The following is a 15,890-nucleotide window of genomic DNA, read 5'->3' as shown; positions in this document are numbered from 1 at the left end:
CAATCTTTGGGAATCTCAGGCGACACGAAAGAGAGGTTGAACAGGCTAGTAATAGGGGTGGCAACAATTTCGGCAGATAATTTTAGAAAGAAAGGGTCCAGATTTTGCAGCTCTTTCAGAACATCCGCTGACTGGATTTGGGAGAAGGAGAAATGGGGAAGGCTTGGGTGAGTTGCTGTGGGGGGTGCAGTGCTGTTGACCAGGGTAGGGGTAGTCAGGTGGAAAGCATGGCCAGCCGTAGAAAAATGCTTATTGAAATTCTCAATTATAGTGGATTTATCAGTTGTGACAGTGTTTCCTATCTTCAGTGCAGTGGGCAGCTGGGAGGAGGTGTTTTTATTCTCCATGGACTTTACAGTGTCCCGGAACTTTTTTGAGTTAGTGTTGAGTTAATTTCTGCTTGAAAAAGCTAGCCTTGGCTTTTCTAACTGCCTGTGTATAATGGCTTCTAGCTTCCCTGAAATGCTGCATATTACGGGGGCTGTTCGATGCTAATGCAGAACGCCATAGGATGTTTTTGTGTTGGTTAAGGGCAGTCATGTCTGGGGAGAACCAAGGGCTATATCTGTTCCTGGTTCTACATTTCTTGAATCGGGCATGCTTATTTAAGATGGTTAGGAAGGCATTTAAAAATAAATAATCAGGCCTTCATGGTTGAATTGCTGCAAAGAAACCAATACTAAAGGACACCAATAAGAAGAAGAGACTTGCTTGGGCCAAGAATCACGAGCAATAGACATTAGACCGGTGGAAATATAAGATTTCCAAATATGAGATTTTTGGAGGAGGAGGTGTGTTGGTGTCGGGGTGCTTTTCTGGTGACACTGTCAGTGTCACTTAAACAGCATGGCTACCACAGCATTCTGCAGTGATACGCCATCCCATCTGCTTTGCTCTTAGTGGGACTATCATTCGTTTTTCAACAGGACAATGACCCAATACACCTCCAGGCTGTGTAAGGGCTATCTGACCATGAAGGAGAGTGATGGAGTGCTGCATCAGATGACCTGGCCTCCACAATCACCTGACCTCAACCCAATTGAGATGATTTGGGATGAGTTGGACTTCGGAATGAAGGAAAAGCAGCCGACAAGTGCTCAGCATATGTGGGAACTCCTTCAAGACTGTTGGAAAAGCATTCCTTCTGAAGCTGGTTGAGAGAATGCCAAGCTGTCATCAAGGCAAAGGGTGGCTACTTTGAAGAATCTAAAATATATTTTGATTTGTTTAACAATTTGGTTACTACATGATTCCATATGTGTTATTTCATAGTTTCACTGTTATTCTACAATGTAGAAAATAATAAAAAATAAAGAAAAACCCTTGAATGGGTAGGTGTGTCTGAACTTTGGACTGGTACTGTATATTACACAAATAAATCATACCATAAGAAGAGCAATATACAGTAAGAAAAGAACATACCCAGCTAGCACATAACGTTCTGAGAACCATATCTCTTAGAGTTTGGTGAGATAGTGGTTGTGATATGGATATTCTCCATACAACCTTCCCACAGCATTCTAGGAATGGTGCATTGTAGTTCCTTGGTTTTGGAACATTTTCAGCACATTTAAGGAAATGTAAAGTTATTTTCTTGGTATTACATGACTTTCCTAAAAGTTCAAACATGGTTACATTTAATGTAATGTTTGGTAGTTCAGAGGATGTTAATGAACAACGTTCTTCTGTGGGAATTTCAACACATCAGCATAACGTTTCCTACAGGTTTCCTCATGGTTCCATTTAAAGTAATGTTCTCAAATTTTTCAGAGAACCTTAAACAACGTTCTTCTGTGGGAATTTCAGTAGTTCAACATAACGTTCTAAGAATGTTAATTAAAAACATATTTAATAAATATCTCATTTGATCCCGCAAGCTCGTGCTTGACTCTTTTATTTTATTTAACTAGGCAAGTCAGTTAAGAACAAATTCTTATTTACAATGACGGCCTAGGAACACTGCCTTGTTCAGGGGCAGAACAACAGATTTTTACCTTGTCAGCTCGGGGATTTGATTTTGCAACCTTTCGGTTACTGGCCCAACACTAACCACTAGGCTACCTGCCGCCCCCACATATACTCTACCTTCCCCACATATACACTACCATCAGAAAGAATTCACACCCCTTGACTCTTTCCACATTTTGTTGTGTTACAGCATGAATTTAAAAGGGTTAAATTAAGATTTTGTGTTAACAGCCTACACACAATACCCCATAATGTCAAAGTGGAATTATGTTTTTAGACATTTTTACAAATTAATAAAAAAATGAAAGGCTGACATGTCTTGAGTCAATAAGTAGTCAACCTCTTTGTTATGGCAAGCCTAAATAAGTTCAGGAGTAAAACTCTGCTTAACAAGTCACATAATACGTTGCTTTGTGTGCAATAACAGTGTTTAACATGATTTTTCAACGACTACCTTATCTCTAAACCTCACACACATACAATTATCTGTATGGCCCCTCAGTCGAGCAGTCAATTTCAAATGCAGATTCAACCACAAAGACCTGGGAGGTTTTTTATTGCCTCGCAACTAAGGGCAGCTATTGATCGCAGACAGAATATCTCTTTGAGCATGGTTAAGTTATTAATTACACTTTGGACGGTGTATCAATACACCCAGTCACTACAAAGATACAGGCGTCCTTCCTAACTCACTTGCCTGATAGGAATGAAATCACTCATGGATTTCACCATGAGGCCAATGGTGACTTTAAAACAGTTACAGGGTTCAATGGCTGTGATGGGAGAAGGCTGAGGATGGAGCAACAACATTGCAGTTACTCCACAGTACCAACCTAAATGACAGAGGGAAAAGAAAGAAGCCTGTACAGAATACAAATATTCCAAAACATGCATCCTGTTTGCAACAAGGCATTAAAGTAATACTGCAAAAAATGTGGCAAAGAAATTAACTTTTTGTCCTGAATACAAAGTGTTATGTTTAGGGTAAATCCAACACAACACATCACTGAGTACCACTCATCACATTTTCAAGCATGTTGGTTGAAATCAGCAAGGACTAGGGGGTTTTATAGGATAAAAAGAAACAGAATTAAGCTAAGCACAGGCAAAATCCTAGAGGAAAACCTGGTTCAGTCTGCTTTCCAATAGACTTGTGGAGACAAATTCACCTTTCAGCAGGACAATAATCTAAAACGCAAGCTACCTTTAATGTTCCTGAGTGGCCGAGTTACAGTTTTGACTTAAATTGTCTTAAAAATCTATGGAAGACTTGAAAATGGCTGTCTAGCAATATTCAAAAATCAACTTCACAGAGCTTGAAGAATTTTCTAAAATAATCATGTGCAAATATTGTACAATCCATGTGTGGAAAGCTTTTAGAGACTTACTTAGAAAGACTCACAGCTGTAATCGCTGCCAAAGGTGATTCTAACATGTATTGACTCACGGGTGTGAATACTTATGTAAATGATATGTATTTCATTTTCAGTACATTTTCTAACATTTCTAAAAACATGTTTTGACTTTGTCATATTGGGGTATTGTGTGTAGGTGGGTGAGAATTCTTATTTTTTAATCCATTTTGAATTGAGGCTACAGCACAACAAAATGTGGATTAAGTCCAGGGGTATGAATATTTTCTGAAGGCACTGTACATTCCGTTCTCGGCGTCAATAAAACTCTCTATCCGCTATCTTGTTAAGTGTGTTCAGGTGTGTTGGCCGTGGCCACTAATTGTCCACACCTGATCTTAATGAGTGCTTGTTTCCTTTGAAATGGGGTCTGTTTGAATAAACTAAAATTAACAACTTTGTATGAGTAAAAAAAACTGGCATGCTAGCTCGATCCTGGTGTCGAAGGGGACTTACTCCATGGATAGAAAAAATAAGATTAGATTAGAGGTTTGAATCTCACTGAATCCGTGCCATCATAAAAAATAAATGTCTTTGCATGATTAATGCCTAATTTAATGAATGTCCATGTGTCCTATCTGTGCTTGGAGTTCAAAACAATTAACTTAAGCTAGAAGTCTTATTGAAACATTCAGTGAAAGTTTTAAGGAAGTTATTAAAAAAGCTCCAAATAACCTTTACATTTCGTTCAAAACATTCACAACATTTAAAGAATGTTCTCAGAACATTACTTAATTACCTTCAAATAACAGCATTTCTGTTCTCAGAACGTTAATAAAACCTCCAAGGAAAACTTGCAATGAACCATAGTAAAATGTTTTTAGAACCTCCCTGCAACCTAAAAATATATTTTCTCAGAACAGTTTTACTTCCGGTTTTCAGAACGTTAAAAAAACGTTCAGTTTTAATGCTCAGGAAACGTATGTTTTCGCTCCCGGAACCAATGGGAAACCAAAAACTTCCAGCAACTTCCCGCAACTTCCAAGGAGCCAAATGGGCTAGCTGGGTAAGGTCTCATACACTACATGGCCAAAAGCATGTGGACACCCCTTCAAATGAGTGGATTTGGCTATTTCAGCCACACCCGTTGCTGACAGGTGTATCAAATTGAGCACACAGCCATGCAATCTCCATAGACAAACATTGGAAGTAGAATGGCCCATACTGAAGAGCTCAGTGACTTTCAAAGTGGCACCGTCATAGGATTAAGTCAGTTCGTTGAATTTCTGCCATGCTAGAGCTGCCCCAGTCAACTGTAAGTGCTGTTATTGTGAAGTGGAAATGTCTACGAGCAACAACGGCTCAGCCACAAAGTGGTAGGCCACACAAGCTCACAGAACGGGACCACCGAGTGCTGCAGTTCGGTAGCGTCTAAAAATCGTAACACTCACCGAGTTCCAAACTGCCTCTGGAGACAATGTCAGCTCTAGACCTGTTCGTCGGGAGCTTAATGAAATGGGTTTCCATGGCCAAGCCTAAGATCACCATGCGCAATGCTAAGCATCGGCTGGAGTGGTGTAAAGCTCGCCACCATTGGAGCAGTGAAAACGCTTTCTTTGGAGTGATGAATCACTCTTCACCAACTGGAAGTCCAACGGACAAATTTGGGTTTGGTGGATGCCAGGAGAAGGCAACCTTCCCAAATGCATAGGGCCAAGTGTAAAGTTTGGTGGAGGATGAATGAATAATCGCGAGGGGCTGTTTTTCATGGTTCGGGCAAGGTCCCTTAGTTCCAGTGATGGGAAATCTTATAGCGTACAATGACATTCCAGATGATTCTGTGCTTCCAACTTTGTGGCAACAGTTTGGGGAAGTTTCCTGTTTCAGCATTACAATGCCCCTGTGCACAAAGCGAAGTCTGTACAGAAATGGTTTGTCGAGATCGGTGTGGAAGAACTTGACTGGCCTGCACAGAGCCCTGACCTCAACCCCATCAAGCACCTTTGGGATGAATTGGTACACCAACTGCAAGCCAGGCCTAATCAACCAACATCAGTGCCCAACCTCACTAATGCTCTTGTGGCTGAATGGAAGCAAGTCCCCCGCAGCAATGTTCCAACATCTAGTGGAAAGCCTTCCCAGAAGAGTGGAGGCTGTTATAGTAGCAAAGAGGGGGAAAACTCCATATTAATGCCCATGATTTTGTAATGAGATGTTCGACGAGCAGGTGTCCACATAGTGTAAATATTACAGAATTAAATAATCTGATAAGTACAATAGATAATCAGTCTTTTCCCTGGACCGCCCTTGTGTCTGGAAGAGTAGCAAAGCATACAATTCTTACTGTGCTCACTGTTAACACATCTCTGTCTGTCTGTCTCTGCCTCTCTAGGGTGTTCTCTCCAACATCTCGTCCATCACAGACCTGGGGGGCTTTGACCCCGTCTGGCTCTTCTTGGTGACGGGAGGGGTCATGTTCATCCTGGGCTTTGCCGGTTGCATCGGAGCGCTGAGGGAAAACACCTTCCTGCTCAAGTTTGTACGTCCACAACTCTCTCACTCCCACTCGGGTCGCTCCTTAGACATGGACATTAACAAATATATGAATATACACTCCCCTCTGTATTAATTTAATTTGGCTCTATACTCCAGCATTTGGGATTTGAGATCAAATCTTTCATATGAGATGACAGTAAAGAATGTAAACCATTTATTTGAGGGTATTTTCATACATATATGTTTTACCGTTTAGAAATTAAAGGACTTTATGTATGTAGTCCCTCTATTTGAATGCGCAAATGTTTTGGGACAAATCCACTTATAGTGTATTAAAGTAGTCAAAAGTTGAGTATTTGGTTCCATAGTCCTAGCACACATTGACTACATCAAACTTGTGACTGAAAACTTGTTGGATGCATTTGCAGTTTGTTTTGCTTGTGTTTTGGGTTTATGTTGTGCCCAATAGGAACTGAATGGTGAATAATATATTGGGTCATTTTGGAGTCACAAACTAAAAGTTTTAGCTTCACTGTCGAACTAAATACAGAGGGGAGTGTCTATGTATTACTCCATGAAAAGCTCTAAATAATACCTATGCATTATTAGGGTTATCATTAGATGTCTTTATATTCATCATTGACTCCACTTTGAACTCCCACTCCCTCCCCAGTTTCCTGGACTCAAATTAAGCTTATTCTTGGACTGTCCCACTCTGTATAGTCCATGATGAGTAGGCTTAATCTGAGTCTGGGAGACCAGTCCTCCATCTCCCCTCTATGACATGTCAGAATTACAGCTGATTAATCAGGTGTGTTAGTGCTGGGTTAGAACACAAATATACACCCCCTGGAACCCCCAGGAATGGAGTGAGAAACACTGGACTTTGGGGCTTAATCATAGCTTTGTTCTATGTTTGCTCACATGCTCCCCCCCCCCCCCCCCCCCATTCTGTTCCAGTTTTCTGTGTTCCTGGGGATCATCTTCTTCCTGGAGCTGACAGCTGGAGTGTTGGCCTTCACCTTCAAGGACTGGATCAAGGACCAGCTCAACTTCTTCATCAATAACAACATCCGGGCATATCGTGACGACATCGACCTCCAGAACCTTATAGACTTCACTCAGGAATATGTACGCATTTGAAAATCAGTGTGAATGTGTGTCAGAGGATGCTGGTGGGAGGAGCTATAGGAGAATGGGCTCGTTGTAATGGCTGTAATGGAATACATGGAACTGAGTCAAGCATGAGGTTTCCAAATGTTTGATGTGTTTTCTACTGTTCTATTTATTCCATGGAGCTCTGGTTTGAGTGAGGTGAAGAGTTGGTAGGTTGCGGGGGTAGGAGCAGGTGTGCGTGTGTTCGAGTGAGCAGGAGAGAGCCTGGTAGCCCCACTCACAGGCATGGGAGAGCATAGGCCCAACTACTAGGGAGCCAGACCCAGCCAATCAGAATACGTTTTTCCCCACAGACAGAAATACTCCTCAGTTTCATCAGCTGTCCTTGTGGCTGGTCTCAGACTGAAGCCAGATGTGGAGGTCCTGGGCTGGCGTGGTTTGATGTGGTCTGCGGTTGTGAGACCAGTTGGAATGATGTTGGAGGTGGTTTATGGTAGAGAAATTAACATTCAATTATCTGGAAACCGCTCTGGTGGACATTCCTGCAGTCAGCATGCTAATTGCACGCTCCTTCAAAACTTGAGACATCTGTGGCGTTGTGTGACAACTGCACATTTTAGACTGGCCTTTTATTGTTCCCCAGCACAAGGTGCACCTGTGTACTGATCATGCTGTTGTCATGGGAATTCTACACATGGGACACTCAAAGTTTATCTTAAATGAATCATTGTTTATTAAGATTCAAGAGTTTTCTGGGCTCTCCCAAGTGTCATTGGTTTTGAACAAGATCTTAATGAAAAAGACAATCAGCTGCCAAACTGATAACAGCTTTGCTCACCTCACCCTCCAAGAGTTCTTCACAGCACTATCATTGGTTCTGTGTGATGAGGAAGAGTCAGAGAGAAGGATCACCAAGCTATTGGAAGGATTTGCTAACGGAATTGCAATCAACTTGGGAAATGCAATTTTGCCATTTCTATTTGGCCTGTTTAACAGAAACACGAGTTGCTTCCTGAAGGAGCATTTCAACATTGACCTGCCAACTGATTCACAGTTTTCGATACTGGATAAAACAGTCGACTTACCCGAAGTCTGAACCCCCCCCATGAAGTTATACATCTCTGCTCAGCTCTTCGGGAGAACGACAGTCTGACTCATTTCAGTGCGAGGATAGTCAATCATCTTTATGATGAGCAGATGGCCTTGCTCCTCATGGCTCTTAGTGTGCAGCAAAACCTCTTAGAACTTGACGTAGGCACTACTGTGGTGGCGGAGACGGCATCACGTTTGGTAAGCTTAATCCTGAGGTGTGAAAGGCTACACAGTGTACATATCCGCTTGATTGGCATCCTTTTCCATGCCTATATTTCCAGCAGTGATAAATGGTCACAGTGTTTTCATTTACTTGTTACAAGACGAGGCTCGCCAGAGAAGACCACAACGGTAAGTTGTTCTGCATTTGGCTGACACAGGAGGCGATCAGAGTACTTTGTGGATCCCAAGGTCGTAAAGACATCAAGCTAACCGTTCCTGGGTGGGGATGTGACAAACCAGAGTATCAGTGCTCTAACCTGAGACGGGTAAAAGAGGACTGCAACTCTCTCATCACACTTGAGATACAAGGGGGAACAATCACAGAGCAGCTAAATGAGTGCAGGTGTTCACAGTGGTGGTGTTCATATTTGATTGACTTTGGCAACGAGGTGGCGGAGTATGGTTGCCGTGAGGAAGGCTCATAGTTAAGACTGGAATGGAATACATTTAACAGTATCAACCACATGGAAACAGGATGTGACAGAATCATGTGTTTGATACCTTCCCATCATTCTATTCCAGCTATTACAATGCGCTCCTCCTCCAATTTAGTGGCATCAGCCACCACTGGCACTAAATTGAAATCTCCACCCACCTGGGGCACTGCAACCAAAACAAACTGTGGCATCCATAGGCTAAGTTACTGAAATCGAGATTGCCTTTCTTAAACACTTCAATGACTTCCAGTAGATATTTCAGAAGAGGGCAAGTCCTTGAGGGCTCAAGTGTCTACTGGGATATGCTTCTCTTGAATCTAATCAATGAACTCACTAGATTGCTGTGAAACTGCAATTACTACCATTGCTGTACTTAGGTTGTGTGTCAAATTAATGACGTTGTACATGCTTCATAATTGATCCCTATATTTGTTCTAGATTGTTTGAAATTTGTTTGGAAAATGTTGTATTGCTCTGTGTGTAAAGGGTATGAACTTCTCAAGACAAATCATAGTCTTAAGCACCAATGACCTAAATGTGACAACAACAAAAACACATTTATGTTTAAAACTTTTGGTTATGGAAATGGATTTATACAGACAAAATGTGAAAGAGAGGGGGGGGAAAGGGAGATAAACAGTGGAAAGCTAATGACAGTGTTCAATACAATTTACCCCAGCACTAGCTAAACCCTGTTTCCTTATTGGGTTGCTAATCACCTCGTAAAATTATTATTATGTGCTAAAGCTATTAAGCCTACCCTTCTTGTGAGGTTACCATTTTAGAGTTATGCTGAATTACTTACAGTGCAATACAGTAGTTTTGCAACAGCATGATGTGTAATGAGATACTGTAATACATGATTCATAACATCTACATTTAAGTTGTTTTGCTTCACCTAAGAATGTGTCTTAAAATCTTCACTCAAGTTTCTTATATTGTTAATGTAAATTATTTGATATGCTTTAGCCCACATTTTTATTGAATTCACAAGGGCTTTCTTGAGTAGAATCTCCTCTCTGGCGCTGGATTGGTCTAAAGTCAGTTTCTCTATTCAGTAGCAGGCCTTTGTTAGTGTAGCCAACTGGTTGGAAGAGACGCTTGTGGCGACTCTGACCATATGACTCCCAGATCGTATTCCATCTGAGCCTCTATTCACAAAGCAACTCAGTTGGAATGCTGATCTAGGATCAGTTCACCCCCTTTGTTATTCATTAGGGTCTGAAAGCACTCCTGAGACACTGTGAATACGGGCCTTGTTGTCAGGCCTTCCCCAATCTCTGTTGGTCACACTCCACCCACACTGATGCTGTGTGAGACGAGAGAGGAATTCACTACAAAGTTATCCCCTCTAAACATTGGACCTCTTTTGTTTTGATCATGTATGATACCGCTGCAGAAGAGGTGTGTGTGTGCGCGTGCGAATGCATGTGTTGTGGGGTAAAATAATTATCCTGATCTCAATGGGACTTCCTGGATAATTAAAGGTTAAATAAAAAGGTTTAAAAAAACATGGATTCCTTATTGACGTTCTCTTCTTCTCTGTTTTCTTCTCCTTAGTGGGATTGTTGCGGCGCATTCGGAGCGGACGACTGGAACCTCAACATCTATTTTAACTGCACGGACACCAACCCCAGCCGGGAGAAATGTGGAGTCCCCTTCTCCTGCTGCACCAAGGACCCTGCGGCAAGGAACTCTCACAGGGGCTAGGGAGGGTTGGTCAGAGACATGGGTCATGGGGATCGGCAAATCAAGTCTTACATTTTAAAGTGAAAATTACAAACTTCAGAAGCCTTTTTAAACCTCAACTAGGCTACAAGTTTCCATTTGCTACTGTGCAGGAAAATTCTCTGCAACAAAAGAGTGGTCAAATTAAGAGCCTACGTTGAAATGAATGAGTACTATAGTCCCTGAAAATACAGATTTACATGGTTTTCCATTATTTGGTTTGCCCCGATGACAGTATCTATGAGAGGGCAAAACTCATTTCTCAGACTGGCACCAAGGTTAAGGGCACCAACACACTGGGATTTTGTGTCCCGAGAATTTTGGATGGAGCTAACACTTAATTGGGAGTTGCCGTCAAAATGACAACGAATGATGATTGTCAAACAAAAAACGGACCATCTTTTGAACAGGAAATGTCATGCGTGTCAGTGGTATTATCAGTGGTGGTCAGGGTTATGACAGTTGACATCTGCTTTTTTTGATAACACTTCTATTTCTCTTCATTAGGAGGATGTGATAAACACGCAGTGTGGCTATGACGTACGAGCCAAAACTGTGAGTGCTGTTCCATTTCTCTCTGTCCATCTACCTCTTTCCTTCTACACTTTTCCTTGATATAGTGACCTTTATTATTATGGAATCTAAGAGATACTCAGAATATAGAAAGTCAAATTATATTATAAAGGGTTATATGATGAATGATCACATATGGTTGTATAATGAAGGAGTATGTTTGGTTTTCATGCCATTTGCAGGCTAAGGAGCTCCCTCTAATAAACATGTTACTGTCCCTTGTTGTAGGACGTAGAACAGAAGACCTACATCCATGTGAAGGGCTGTGTGCCACAGTTTGAGAAGTGGCTACAGGACAACCTGACGCTAGTGGCTGGGATCTTCATAGGAGTTGCGTTGTTACAGGTGAGAGAAACGTTTCTTTGACTCCTTTTAGCCTAGTGTACAAACAGGGCTAGCTACTCTCCGACTCAGAACATTAACTTGTCTCATCAGGGTGACAAGGTGTTGAAGGCGTTCCACAGGGATGCTGGCCAGTGTTGACTCCAATGCTTCTCACAGTTGTGTCAAGTTGGCTGGATGTCCTTTGGGTGGTGGACCATTCTTGATACATACGGGAAACTGTTGAGCGTGAAAAACCCAGCAGCGTTGCAGTTCTTGGCATAAACCGGTGCGCCTGGCACATACTACCATACCCTGTTCAAAGGCACTGAAATATTTTGTCTTGTTCATTCACCCTCTGAATGGCACACATACACAATCCATGTCTCAATAGTCTCAAGGCTTTAAAATCCTTCTTTAACCTGTCTCCTCCTTGTTATCTACACTGATTGAAGTGGATTAAACGAGCAGAAATTCAGAGCAGAGAAGCTTGCATGTGACTCAGTCACTGGTTACTATGGCTGACCATGTAAAACAATACATTTCACTGCACCTATCCGGCATATGTGACAATATAAACACGTATACACTGAATAAAAAATATAAACGCAACATGTAGTGATGGTAAATTGTTTCATGAGCTGAAATAAAAGATCCCAGACATTTTCCATACACACAAAAAGCATATTTCTCTCAAGTTTTGTGCCCAAATTTGTTTACATCCCTGTTAGTGAGAATTTATCCTTAGCCAAGATGATCCATCCAGATGTGGCATATGAGGAAGCTGATTAAACAGCACGATCATTACACAGCTGCACCTTGTCCTGGGGACAATAAAATGTTGCTTTAAAACTTGCAGTTTTGTTACGCAACACAATGCCACAGATGTTTTGAGGGAGCGTGCAATTGGCATGCTGACTGGCCTCACAACCACAGGCCTCGTGTAACCATGCCAGCCCAGGACCTCCACATCCGGCTTCTTCACCTGCGGGATCATCTAATGCCAGCCACCTGGACAGCTGATGAAAATGTGGGTCTGAACAACTGTCAGAAACTGTCTCAGGGAAGCTCATCTGCGTGCTTGTTTGTCCTCACCAGGGTCTTGATCTGAGAATTGAATGTTAATTTCTCTCAATGTCGTTTTTGAGAATTTGGCAATAAGTCCAACCAGCCTCACAACCTCAGACCACGTGTATGGTGTTGTGTGGATGAGCGGTTTGCTGATGTCAACGTTGTGAACAAAGTGACCCATGGTGGGGTTATGGTATGGGCAGGCATACGCTGCCAACAAATACAATTGCATTTTATCAATGGCAATTTGAATGCACAGACATACCGTGACAAGATCCTAAGGCCCATTGTTGTGCCATTCATCTGTCGCCATCACCTCATGTTTCAGCATGGTAATGTATGGCCCCATGTTGCAAGGATCTGTACACAACTCTTGGAAGCTGAAAATGTCAGTTCTTCCATGGCCTCCCTACTCACCAGACATGTCACCCATTGAGCATGTTTGGGATGCTCTGGATCAACAGCTACGACAGCATGTTCCAGTTCCTGCCAATATCCAGCAACTTCGCAGAGCCATTGATAAGAAATGGGATGACATTCCACCAGCCATGATCAACTCTATGGGAAGGAGATTTGCCTTATGCAGCGCGACATATGTTGGTCACACCAGATACTGACTGGTTTTCTGATCCACGCCCCTACCTTTTTAAGGAATCTGTGACCAACAGATGCATATCTGTATTCCCAGTCGTAAAATCCACAGATTAGTGCCTAATACATTTATTTCAATTGACTGATTTCCTTATATGAACTAACAGTCAAATCTTTGAAATAAATTGTTGCATGTTGTGTTTGATATATATATATATATATATTTTAATGTGAATGAAAACATGATTTAATTACAAAAGACATCACATTCATAATTATCTTTCTTTCTTTTACAGATATTTGGAATATGCTTGGCACAAAACTTAGTTAGTGACATCGAAGCTGTGAGAGCAAGCTGGTGAGGAAATACTTAAAATGAACGTCTCATGTTAATTCTATCACATCTAATGTGTTTCCTCATTCCCTGCCACTTTTTATTAACTGGGTTCATTATTGATTGACACTTCGTAGGATAGGCTTTAACAGCATGGAAAATCAATCACTGAATCCAAGGTTCTAAATGGTGTTTTGTTTGATAGTGTGCCATCATGTGGACCAAAAGGGAATTTGGAATCACATTTTCAATACCAGACCGTATTTTAGAAAAGGTGCTTCATTATATTTGGCATAGAATAAAGTAAGAAGATATTGCGCCGTATGTATCAAGCTGCTGTAAAAGAAACCATGGTGGAATTTAACTCCTCAAAATGAAGAAAAGTTCAACAGTATTGATGTTTGTAACCACTAAATCTGCATTTTACAAGGTTCTTACTAGTTTTTGGCTACATATCAACCTTGATCCAGAATATGCTGAGTAAAACTTTTATAAAAACTTTTATTTGTACTTTGACTTTGCTCTGCTTCCTAACTTAACCTATTAGTTTGACTGAGTCATTTGGCGAAGGTTCTACGCCCTGCTACTTCCAGCTGGCCGCTCAGCTAGGAGACAGGAGCACAGCACCCCCTGTCCACATTAGTATCCCATCCCTCTGCCACACCATCGTCATGCCAACTCACCTCACACTTCATTTTTCATCCCCCATACTTTGTCAGGATGCCCCCGCCCTCTCTCTCCATGCACCGACCCCTGCCTCACTCTGGAAAAAAAGGGTCTGCATACTACGCATGAGGAACGTACTCGCGAGCGTGTGTATGAACTGTAGCCGGTGGGTGTTGTTGTTGTCCTCCGTATGACCTGTAGCCGGTAGAGGTTGTTGTCCTCCGTATGGCCGGTAGATGTTGTTGTCCTCTGTATGAACTGTAGCCAGTGGGTGTTGTGGTTGTCCTCCGTATGAACTGTAGCCAGTGGGTGTTGTTGTGGTTGTCCTCCGTATGAACTGTAGACGGTGGGTGTTGTTGTCCTCCGTATGAACTGTAGCCGGTGGGTGTTGTTGTTGTTGTCCTCCGTATGAACTGTAGACGGTGGGTGTTGTGGTTGTCCTCCGTATGACCTGTAGCCGGTGGGTGTTGTTGTCCTCCGTGAATCAGTAGTAGTCACTGTAGTGAATGATTTACCACAGCCCAGACCCTGCAAGACCCATGTTTCATTTATTGTATGTTAACATTAATAAAGTACAGATCAGTATCAGGGAATACAACTCTGGCAGAGATATTAAGATTATAGATCGAATGTGTTTTATTTGGCCCCCTAAGTTTTCTGAGCAAAAAAATTATTTTCACTGATCATAAACAAATGTAAAAACAGAAAATCGGCTCCAAAGGATTTTAATTTAGGAAATTTGTTCCCAAAGCAGAGGGACATATGTTATATTATCCAAATAATAATAATAAATGGGATTCATATAACACTTTTCTTCCAACTGAGGTACTCAAAGCGCTTTACATAGTAGGGGGAAACTCACCTCATCCACCAGCAATGAGCGGCACCCACCTCAGGGGTGAGGAGTGATATGCCAATCAGGGATGATTAGGTGACCATGTTGGAAATGTAGCCATGACACCGGGGTCAACACCCCTACTCTTACAATAACCGTCATGGGATTTTGAATGACCACAGAGTCAGGACACCGTTTTAACGTCCCATCCGAAAGACAGCACCCTACGCAGGGACAATGTTCCCAAATGTAATCAAGGTTTGAAATTGTTTTAGTTAAATATTTTATCCATTTAGGCTTCTTGCTGTCAATTGGCAGTCTAAAAATATATATTTTCTTGTGCTCTGGCCCCACGACCATCCACTCAAGAAAATAATTGTCCTGCGGCTGAATTTAATTGATGATCCCTAATGTATAACATTTGTATGTAAGTCAAAATGTCAGGCTAAGATGGAGGCTTAACTAGCTCACTGTTGGCAACAGTCTGCCAACAGATTTAAGGACATGACCCATTTCCTTCAGCCATCAGTTCAACCCAGATCCTGTGGTCATGAAGAATAGAAACAGTTTCAGAATAATAACCAACTTCCCTCAGATCCCTCCACCAATCCTTTGGCCACTCTCCCACTCTTGTCACTGTCCCAAACTCTGCACCCCTGTGCCAAGCCATCACTCTGTGCCTCCCTGCCCTATTCCCACCCAACTTCTCCACCAGGAGTGTATCGAGGATGCATTACATGTTCACCGAAAACTCAGGAATGTAAATAGAATTTAACATGTGGTTCCAGAGTATTGTGAACACTACTGAATATGCAGCAGAGTGGGACTGAAAAACACCTGATAATATTTGACAACTTTAGGCATTCTGAATGCTCCCCCTCCCTGGCTTTGCTCTTATGTAATGAAAGGAACATGTTTTAAACCTTCCTTTTGCTTTCTCTTGCTGTGTAGTTTATTTACCTGATGTCGCTGCCCGGCTTGACCCAGGAACGCACAGGTAAGGATCACTACCAAGTCACCTAGCTAAGCGTAAATGGTACAATACATCATAATTGACTTTTGTCTCAAATACAACCGTGTCATTGACT

At 41.9% G+C, this 15,890-nt stretch overlaps 1 protein-coding gene across 2 annotated transcripts in view; it reads left to right on the top strand.

Annotated features, from left to right (window-relative positions):
* LOC110500881 (tetraspanin-5) overlaps positions 1-15,890 on the top strand; it is a 33,281-nt gene that overhangs the window by 15,376 nt on the left and 2,015 nt on the right. The window contains exons 3-10 of one of the 2 annotated variants that reach the window (XM_036958110.1): positions 5,713-5,859; positions 6,777-6,947; positions 10,244-10,369; positions 10,919-10,966; positions 11,213-11,329; positions 13,264-13,325; positions 14,021-14,133; positions 15,754-15,799. In XM_036958110.1, the coding sequence (XP_036814005.1) occupies positions 5,713-5,859; positions 6,777-6,947; positions 10,244-10,369; positions 10,919-10,966; positions 11,213-11,329; positions 13,264-13,325; positions 14,021-14,096 (747 nt within the window). In that variant the 3' untranslated portion in view covers positions 14,097-14,133; positions 15,754-15,799. The remainder of the gene's footprint in view (positions 1-5,712; positions 5,860-6,776; positions 6,948-10,243; positions 10,370-10,918; positions 10,967-11,212; positions 11,330-13,263; positions 13,326-14,020; positions 14,134-15,753; positions 15,800-15,890) is intronic. The other variant, XM_036958111.1, reaches the window with a different exon arrangement.

Source organism: Oncorhynchus mykiss, chromosome 21 (genome assembly GCF_013265735.2).
Source record: "Oncorhynchus mykiss isolate Arlee chromosome 21, USDA_OmykA_1.1, whole genome shotgun sequence".
Classification (NCBI taxonomy): Eukaryota; Metazoa; Chordata; class Actinopteri; order Salmoniformes; family Salmonidae; genus Oncorhynchus; species Oncorhynchus mykiss.
Note: the sequence above shows the minus strand (reverse complement) of the source record. Positions and strands in the feature narration are given on the sequence as shown.